Source organism: Octopus bimaculoides, unplaced genomic scaffold, assembly GCF_001194135.2.
Source record: "Octopus bimaculoides isolate UCB-OBI-ISO-001 unplaced genomic scaffold, ASM119413v2 Scaffold_145795, whole genome shotgun sequence".
NCBI lineage: Eukaryota > Metazoa > Mollusca > Cephalopoda > Octopoda > Octopodidae > Octopus > Octopus bimaculoides.
Window position 1 is genome coordinate 44375 of NW_026334859.1, and position 11005 is coordinate 55379.

Consider the following 11005-nt stretch of genomic DNA (forward strand, 5'->3'; position numbering starts at 1 on the left):
AAACATTCACTTGAACAAAACTGTACAAATCCAAATATATGGTACCCTAGGCATAACACCTACATGAACTTCTAACTTGTTGTCTCTTGAGGTCTCTGGGTGAGACTTGGATCCAACTTGTACAAATGCAAAACAAAAGTCAAACATAAAATAATAATAATAATAATAATAATAATAATAATAATAATAATAATAATAATAATAGATCAATGAAGAACTGGAATACAGAGATAATGCGATGTGGAAAATGTTTGGTGAGGGTTAACATCAAGAGAGGCATAATTTAAAGAGATAGCCTATCACCCTTGCTGTTTGTGATTTGTATGATAACCCTCACACTGATACTAAGGAAAGTGACATTGGAGATATTAAACCATCTGTTATATAGAGATGCCTTAAAGACCTTTGGGAAGACCGAGCAAGAAATAAATGCAACAGTGCAGATATTCAGTAAGGGTATTGGAATGGAATTTGGGACTGGTGGTATAGAACTACCCAATGGTGAGAAAATCAAGGATATTGAGGCTAATGGATAAAAGTATCTGAGTATTTTGGAATGTGACAAAATCAGCGGAAGGGAAATGAATAAAAGCTTAAGGCAAGAATATCTCAGAAGAACCAAATTAATCATGGGAAGTAGGCTCAATGGAAAAAAAAACAAGATGATGGCAATGGACACCTGAACTGTTTTCTTAATGTGATACGGTTCGGGTCTCATAGGATGCAATATCTGTGTTGTCAAAGAGAAGAACAAGCTGGGATGGTTCATCAAACAGCAGAGTGAATCCTTGCTTGCCGCTGTTAGAATTAACAATACAATACCTACAGAAAATATGATGCTCCCTCAAACATTTAGGAAACAAGATGAAGAACAAAGAATAAACAATTGGAAAATGAAATCACTGCACGGGGAATACCACAGAGAAATGGAAAGAAAAGACAAGACCAACACTTGGAGATGGCTAAGAAAAAGTGGTTTGAATGGATGCATTGAAGCATTGATATGCAGCGCCCAGAAACAAGCTCCGAAAACTAATTACACCAAGTTCCAAATAATTAAGAGCAGCGAATCACCTTTTGTAGGATATGTGGCAGCAGAAATGAAACAATCTCACATATTGTGAGTGAGTGTAGTAAGCCGGCCCAAAAGCACTACAAAAGGAATCACAATAATGTGGCTAAGTTTGTTCAATGGAGATTATGTGAAAAGTACGGCTTAGATAGAGCACGGAAATGGTACAGACATGAACCAGAAGGGGTCACCAAGAACAAGTAACATAAAATACTGTGGGATTTTACAATTCAATATAACTCCCTAATCGAGGCTCAGGGACCAGACATTTTTGTGGTAGATAAGGAAAAAAGGAAACCAAGGTTATAGATATTGCAATACCTGGGGACACTTGCATAAGTGACAAAGAACTAGAAAAGATTGAGAAGTACAGACCACTAAAAGACGAAATTGCAAGAATGGGGACTATGAGGAGAGTGTCTGTCAGTAGTCGTAGACAGGCACTCAGCACTAACAACCAAGTTCGAGAAATACGTCGAAGAAATCAGAATTGACGTGAAAGCAGAGCAAGCCCAAACACTGCTCTGCTGGAGACAGCTAGGATTTTGAGATTGGTACTTGGACGTTAATAATAATGATGATGATGATGATGATGATGATGATGATGATGATGATGATGATGATGATGATGATAGTAACTGGACGTGTTCTTCGCTGCTCTGACAAGCCAGGAGCTGAAGACGAAAAAATATTAATACAAACCAAGAGCAGAACTGAAAATTAGCTTTTAAAAACTAGTATATCCGCAATTTTCTGTGAGTTTTTAAAATTTCCTTGAACATAATTCGATGATGGACGTAAATCAACACTAAACAGGAGTTAAGAAACCGCAGATAAATGAATGAAAATATATATTTTCATTATATAGTTAATTATATATAGTCAAATTATATAAGTCTATTAAAGAAACCAACACATAGGAATACAATATCCCTACACAAGCTGTGAATACCAACATTAACCAGAATGAATCACTTCAGAAATCCAAAAGATTTCTCTCATATATGGAACATAATTGTTGTTAGACAACATTAATCACAATTAATCACATACACATTCCCATCTCTAGACATGTACACACTACTGTTTATACAAGTCACATTCGAACAAAACAAACATCGATCACACTGTATTTGAATTACTTAAATAAATAATTTTATTGGTGTTAATGGTGATGATAGTAATGATAATGATAATAATAGTGGTAAAAGGTGTTTCCGTAAGTGACCGAATGCTGTAGAGGTCATATATATTTCTCTCTCACCAATAATTATTTTCTTTTGCTCCCCTCAAATATAGATGTGGACTGTCTGAGGCTTCGTTGGCAATTCACGTTGTGATGGTATCCTAATAAAATTATTGGTGATTACTCAACCTTATAAATGCTATCTTAAATGAATACAATGTCAGATTCAAGTAATCATAATAACTCCATTAACAAGGTAGGAAGAAAGAATCAACAGTGATTGTGTCATGCACGGCAGGCAAGAAGTGTCTGATCAAGCTCTGACAGGCAGTCATTAAGCCATCGATCAGGACCAGAATCAAAATCAAAAGTCTAGTGGGAGAAAAAATAAAATGGTAAAATGAGGTAAACAAGATTGCAACTGAATTTTGGTTTCATGAATCGAAGGAAGAAAATATGGAATGAAAAAGGAGTCTTTGAATCTTCAGCTCAGCGATTGATAGACCAGGCAAGAGCAATTTGTATAAATAACTGGATTACAAAATTAGAAGTTGAAGATATTCAGACAAAATAAACAGGTAGAGTGAGAAGTAAAAGCTGTAGAAAATGGTAATGAAGAGATAAGAAATGAAGGAAATGAAAAAGAAGGAAATCATTATGTGTCTGAGAATGCTAATGAAGTATATAGTGAAGGTGATAAAGCTGGTTGAGTGGCAATACATTTTGAAAAAGAATTGAGCGATGAACAGAAGATTCTAAATATGGTGAAAGACAAAATACTTGGTGTGAACAATGAAATGGATGAAGGAAAAGTAAAAGGAGCAAAGTAATCAGTGCTTTGAACTGGATTTAAACAGAACATCAGTGAAAGAAACCAGCTAATCCTAAGATACAAGTAGAAGACTGTTGATGAAAAGAAGAGAGATCTGAACAAGACAAATGCAGCAAAGACACGGAGCATTTAAATGGAATAATGGGAAGGGAACTTAAGAATGCGGCATTAATCAAGAAATTGAATGGACAGTACAGCTTAGAAAAGAGGAGAAAGCAAAGATGTGAGGAATAATTCTCAGAAAGGATGGTGGCATCGGAGGCCACGTTGAGAAGATCTGAGGTTTGATGCAAAAGTTTTGAACAGAATAGATCATTTCAATCGAATAGAAGACAGATTTTCAAGCAAATAGAGGGAGAACAATATCAGAAAGTGATACCTGATGCAGAAGAAAGTAAAATGTAAAGCGTCTATTTTTATATTTCACTCACATTCACACACACACACATTTACACTAACTGACATTCACAGAAACCACATGCAAAAATACATCCACTCACACTCACATTGCAGATATATATTCACACATACTTCCACACACATATGGAGAGGGAGTGCAAGATAGTTGGAGAGAGAAAAAGAATGACGAGAAGACGTTAAATGTTTAGAAATATATTGTCAATGAAAGAGTATCAATTACATTAATTCAACTTACAAATATTTTAACATGAAGAGTTTTTGGAAGGTTCCATTTTGAATAGTCGCAATATTATTACTATTCAGATATCTGTAATATAAAAATGAGTTGATAAGAAAGTGTATAGAACAGATTTGTGCTTTAATATTAGATATTTATGACTAAACAACTAGGTAATGTAAGAGAAGGAAAAGAAATTGATGATGATGGTTATCAAGAAGAAGAAGAAGAAGAAGAAGAAGAAGAAGAAGAAGAAGAAGAAGAAGAAGAAGAAGAAGAAGAAGAAGAAGAAGGAAGTGAATGAAATATTGACGATGAAGAGAAAGAAAATCATGAAGAAAGAGATGCAAAAGAAGAGTACGAAGAAAAAAGGAGCTGGAGATGATGATGTTGGTGATAAATGAAAAGAAGACGGAAAAGATGTGGAAGAACAAATCAATAAGAATTTTTATGTATAGTAGAAAATGAAGAAGAAAAAAGACATGAAGAAAGCAATAACGAAACACTTGAAAATGACAAGTTTAAAGAAATAGAATGTAAAGAAGAAAAAGGAGGTAAAAGAGAAGAAAAATAAGAAATACAAGCGAAAACTAAGAGGAAGGCGAAGAAGAAAAACGAGGAAAGAAGAAGAAGAAGAAGAAGAAGAGGATGCTATTTAAAATTTGAATGATATATTGTGTACATATGGGCTGTGTAAAGGAATAGTAAAAAGAGTTAAAGAGTGCATAAAAATCATTAAAATCAATAGAAAATTATAACATGTAATGTGAGTCGGTAGTCTAGCTATCAAAAGTGAATTTAATATATAGAATTATTGCCGTAGTGTAGTTCGGTTCATTGTGGTATTTGGTTTAAAATGTGAAGTGAAGTTATGTGGTAAGTGGGATGGTTAGGGGAGGTAATAAGATGTTAAGGAGGTCCGTTAAAAACCTGTAATGTAGGGATTAGCGATATTTAAAAATGAGTAGGTTTTAGTGATATTTCGAGAATAAGAATTTATCTCTATGCAAACAAATGCTAATATTCTTGTCTTGTTTATTAAGTAATTCTGATTTGGCCATTAAAATGAAGAATTTCTCGTTTATACATAAATTACATTGATTATTATTAATATTATATGAAGAAGCTTTGGCTAGGATATGCCATTCTAATCTATAATTAATATTATTGTCTTTCACTTCCCAAATGTAACTCTTTTTACTATTCCTTTATATAGCCCATATGTACACAATATATCATACAAATTTTAAATAACATTCTTAGTTCTAACAAGGGCTTCTTTTGTAATTACAGAGACTAACTTAGAAGCCACAAATTAGCGTTACTTATTTCTAGCAACACTGGATATCCCCACTACGTATAACTGTTTTGGCCAACACTGCCGGTCAAATAGTCACTGTCCCCACTTACTGTCACACGCATCTAATGAAGGAATCTACTAACACGTGGAATTATACAAGTCACTAAAATGTAAGCCTATAGACTCTAATGAACTTTTTTCTTTTTCTTTTTCTTTGCCTTACTTTTCCCTCTAATCATTCTGAAGGCGTTTATTAAATATAACGAGATAAATGTAAATTCACTCCAATTTGATAAACAGAAACAGCTGTAAATGGTTCCAAATTCTATTAAACAATGACTTTTGAACACCAATGATCCACTTCTCATTGTTAATTATTTTTTATTTTCTCTATATATATATTAAATCACAGTTTTTACCTTAAATTACCTACTACCGTATACTTTATAACGAGGACTATACAGAGTGATGTAATGTACCAGGAGTGCCTACAGATACATCTATCCCTTGGATGGTTGCATAACCTCTAACTTATATCTTGCTTCACATTTATACATTTATACATACATACAGACAGACAGAAGAACCTAGACGCCATATATAAATGGGATTGAGAAAACAACATGCAATATATAATGCAATCTATCAGTGAGTGTGCAAACATTCTGCAACAAAAACACTTTGGACCAAAAAGAGTGACAATCCCAGAGTCAAACACATGACCTGGGAACTGATATGAGCAACAGCGCCTCATTTCCCATGCATATTACCAAGATGGAGGCAATGTGTGGGCGAGTGGCCAGGTGGATTCTGAGGACTTTCAGAACAAAGTACCAGGAAACTATGCTGGTTCTCTCGAAGACATGTGTCCTCAACCTTCTGGACTACTGCTCTCAACTGTGGGTGTCCTACAATATCAAATTAATGGTGTAACTTGAGACAGTTCAATGGTGATACATCAGGAAGTTTGCATAAGTGGAACAGCTGAACTCCTGGAAAGTATTATGACAGTACTCTCTGGATAGAAGACAAAAGGGATGCACAGCAGATAAATATGGATATGAAAGACTGAGAGTTATACAAGCCCCCGAAAAGGACACCAATGCACTATTTCAAATCTTGCCGAGAAAACCTGTGAGATCTACATGTAGTGGGGTAGATATTTTCAAGAAACCCCTTCACCTACTTGACTCCAGGATTGCCTCTTCTTTTGGTTCAAAGTATTTTTGTTGTGGCATGTTAGAACAAGCCGGATAATAGTGGAGGCCTTTGAATTTTCCGCCATTAAAATGCATGTTGTTTTCTTCAAGCCATTTATATATGGCATCTAGGTATTTCCTTAGAAGACTAGCATCGAAAGGTTCCTTGACTGCTTATACCACTTTTGTGTCGTTGGTATACCTAGTGAGTATAGCTATCTATGTTACCGATGGCATAACCGAAAGAACTACCATAAACAGCGTCTCCAAGATAGTTCTTTGAGGCACTCCACTTGCTATTACAGTGACCTTGGAGAGGTTTGCACTTGCTACCACAGCCTGACTTCTATCTTTTAAGAAGTCATGTAACCACTCTCCCAGTTTTCCGACTATGCTGAGTTGTTATAACTTGTTACACATCATCCTATGATCAACTTTTCCAAAGGCCTTTGCAAAATCCAGGGTAGTCTTTGTCTATTTGTCGCTGAAAATGCTTAACCTCATTAGCACCGAGGATCTCTCTTGGCCGAAAAAGACCCTTAGCTTAGCTAGGGTGGTATACTAAGTACTAATGCTTCCTTTTAGAGCCAGAACATATCTCAGTCGCCAACAGCTACTGACACATTACAACACTTAAGTAATGGAGTACTACTTCCATGTTTGGCACAGTATTGCTGCTATAAACATTGTCATCGTGGATAGCATCGAAAGAAAAGCCGCTCTGCTGGTTAACAATTCATCACTAACAGATACAATCCAGTTTCTGTCCCACAGGCATTTTGTCTACTCTCTGTTCCTTTCTTTCTATCACTACTATATTAACCTCTGCTCCTAGGAGCCGATTGGCCTGATACCTCCACTACTCAGGCACTACAAACCCACTCCTTTATTCATTTCTTATCTCATTTGAGCTATTTAAACCTCACCCCCTACACGATATTAATCATTACTCTCAATTTTTCATCACTAGAACATCAGCTCTCTGAAATCTCCTTGTTCATGTCTTCTATTCAGGTATTGGCCTGTAACAGTAAACAACCATTGACAGCTAACAACATCAATCTCACCTGTTTCGCAGAGCTTGAAACAGGTGAGACCTCTACTACTTCCTCCAAGTTTAGCAAGTAAAAAAAGTGAAATTTGAACTTAAAATCGAAAGTGCCAAAAAACAAAAAAAAAACATCACAAAGCATCCAATCCAACATTCTTATAGGTTGGCCAGTCCACTGGTTTGGTACTCTGTCAGTCCTGGAAGGATGTAAGGTAAAGTTGACCTTGGTGGGATTTGAAGTCAGAGTGCCGAGATTCTGAACAAATATCACAAAGTATCAGTCTATCCGGTGATCTAAAGACTACCAATTTTCACCTAGATTATGAATGACATTATGACAATGCCAGAACTATTTCATAAGGGATCGACTTTAATAATCAATATGTTCGATTATACAAGATTTAGTTACTACCATTATTTTTTATATCATATAAGAATTTCTTATTTCATTAGAACATCCCAAATTTGCAGAGAATGGGTGTGATCGATTGAATAGATCTACAATACGATTGGAATGTTTGATTCAAAACGCAAGTTTATAGTGATTAATGCAATATTTCAAGTCATTTAATCAGAAATAATACCTGAACTAGTGGCAGAATCATTGAGTATGCATGTTGCCGTGGATTTTAAATAATTTTAGATTATTTCAAAATTGGTGAAAATGTATTTGTTAAGTCATATAAGAATGGAAAGCAAAGTTAGGAAGATGGCATGATTACCAAACACATGGGGAAAATGTTATACGTGGTAAAAGGAAGAAAAGGGGTATACTAGAGACACATGAATAAACTAAGAAAAAGATTCATTAGGAGCAAACCCAAGAGAATGGAAGAACCAATGGAATGGTTATATAATACTTTTCAAGTATCAATGCCATTATAAATGATTAGACCCATTTGCATCACAAACAGACACAACCCTGTTTCTGTCCCACAGGCGTTCTGTCTCCTCTCTATTCCTTTTTTAACCTCTACTCCTAGGAGCTGATTGGCCTGGGACCTCCACTACTCAGACACCATAAACCCACTCTTCTATTCATTTCTCATCTCATTTGAAGTGAAAGAAAAAGAAAATGTATAGAGTTCCTGGAAGTGGATGCCAAATGAAAACAAAATTAAATGTGTAACTGTATGAAAAAACTCAAAAAAGGAGGTGAGGTGATGTAAAAATTATGTTAAAAAAATAAATAAACGTATACTCCCTAAGAAAAAAGAAAACTTAAAAGGGGAGGTGTTATGGGGATAATAGTAATAATGGAACACCCCTCCCATGTGACAAGTGGTATATGCCAGTCGTTACAAATATTATGACGTCGAGCAGTCGGGGATAGTCGGTCATAGACAGTCATGTCTTACTTGTCTATACCTAGTGGACTTTATAACAATCTGACATTGGATTACAACATTAATTGACAGATCAATCAAGGAAAGCTTCAATTAAACTTAAATAATTTTGCAGAAGTAATAATATGTTTTTGTCTTTGAAAAGGTACTGAGTTTGTGATATCTGCATTATTATACTGTTAACTACTATTCTCTGACTAGATCAACTGGTATTATTTCACTGTAACTATATTTTTGGTTAATTATACACCACATTTTGCTAACATCAACGTTTCCATACTTTCTGTTCCCTGCATATACCACAAAGAGAATTGATGGAATCAGACCAATATCATCAAGACTCAGATAGTAGACTGATCCCATCTTTGTAAGCAACACTGTAAATTATAGATGCAATATAAGCCAACATGTACAGAGAAGCAGTCTACCTGACTTTGCAGCAAGGATCATATCAGTCATTTTAACTCCAACTTAACATTGTGTTTATAGCTGAGATTAATATAATGTTAGCTGAAAACATAACCAATGAGAATTTAAAGCACTGGATGTGGAAAAGATGTAGAAATTGTTTAATACTTACATAGATTCAACATTTGCAGGTATAGGTTGTGGAACTGTAGATAATTGGCGATTTTCACAACCTACATATATAGGAGATCCTTGGCAATTACACACGCTGCAAATATCGGAAGCAACATGAACCTCCAAAAATAATCTCATACACAGTACCAACACAAAAGCCAATTTACACTGATGGAGCATATTTTCAAATGCAGATTCGTCTGTAAAATAAACAAATACAAAATATCAGAAACACCAATGTTATTTATTTCACGTTTTAAATATCTCAAAAGACAAGGATTGGCCCTCTTCTTTGTGATGAATTTATCTCTAATTTCATTTACATTCAACTTAATATTTAAAAATACAAAAGTGAATCAAGATAAATCAATGCAGAAAACATAATTATGGATAATGAGTGATAATGTCAAATAAAGACTGAAGATCTTGCACACTTACTCATACACAAACATACACCAGCTCATAAATACAGGTATACACGCATGTATGCATAATATGAAAATGGTGACAAATTACACTTTTTCTTCATTTGATTTTATTTCCAGAAAGGAAAGAACACAGAACAAACAGCATGAAAGATATGCGTAGTATATGGAGATTGTGCCATAGCTGAGAGGACTGTTCATAAGTGGCTCACTGGATTTAGGGGTAAAGAAGTTAACCTGGGAGACCATGAACACTCCAGAGGCTAACAAAATGACCAAATCGAAATGTTAATCAAAACTAATCTGGATCACATGACAAGAGATGAGTGTTTATAAGGGATTGAAATATATGAATTTCCATTAAGTTTGAGTGCCCCATAATTTAAAGGAAAATATTTGATGGACTGCATTTCCATTTGTGATTCTCTATTCAAACAACAAAATGTCCCGTTTTTGAAAAGAAAAAATCACAGGTAACAAAAAAGGATTTATTACAACAATGTAGAGCAAAAACATCCCAGGCAGAAATGAAACGAACGATTTTTAATCACTCCAAGCTCCGGTCGGTAGCCAAAGAAGGCTCTATATTTGATTGGATTGGAAGGACATTATATATTACGAGTTTCTTCTGCAAAATCAAATGCTGACTTGTAATTATTGTTCCCAATTAAACCGATTAAAGGAGGTAACCAATGGTAAATGCTCCAAATTAACCAGTTGGAAGGGTGTCGTCTTCTTTCCGGATAATGCTAAGCCTCATGTTTCTTTGAACATCTAGAAGGAATTGGTACAGCTTGGCTTAGATGTCTCACTGCACCCATCTTATTCACCCAACCATGCACCTTCAGATTACCATTATTTCCAAACCCTACAAAATTCTCTTAATGGAAAGAACTTCAATTTTTTGGAAGACTATAAAAGTCATTTAGACTAGTTCGTGATCCAGAAATGTGCCAAGTTTTGGGAGGATGGAACCATGAAGCTGCCTCAAAGATGACGAGCAGTAGTGGAACAAAATGGAACATGTGGTTGTATAAAGGTATGTACAAATATCTAAATAGCATTTTAGTATTTTACTTAAAAAGCCGTACAAGCTCTTGTTCCAACCCAATACATCTATCTATCACTATCTCTCTCCATATATATATATAGAGAGAGAGATAGAGAGACAGAGGGAGAGAGAGAGAGTGTGAGACAGAGGGATAAATAAATAGATAAAAATAGCTACTGCCGGTCTATGGGGTTACCCAGGGTTGCACGTCCAAAAAGCACTTAGCTTTGCAATGTCTCGTCAAACCCTAATGGACGGTGCTTCTCTTTTGGATTTATACTTGCATGTGGGTCTGTATATATATATATATATATATATATATAT

At 35.1% G+C, this 11005-nt stretch overlaps 1 protein-coding gene across 1 annotated transcript in view; it reads right to left on the bottom strand.

Moving 5' to 3' along the window:
- LOC106881065 (leucine-rich repeat-containing protein 70-like) overlaps positions 1-9458 on the bottom strand; it is a 52496-nt gene extending 43038 nt beyond the window's left edge. The window contains exons 1-2 of the mRNA XM_014931277.2: positions 9204-9458; positions 3746-3817 (exon numbers count right to left, since the gene is read on the bottom strand). Of these exons, the coding sequence (XP_014786763.2) occupies positions 3746-3817; positions 9204-9385 (254 nt within the window). The 5' untranslated portion in view covers positions 9386-9458. The remainder of the gene's footprint in view (positions 1-3745; positions 3818-9203) is intronic.
- Between the last annotated feature and the right edge of the window lie 1547 nt (positions 9459-11005).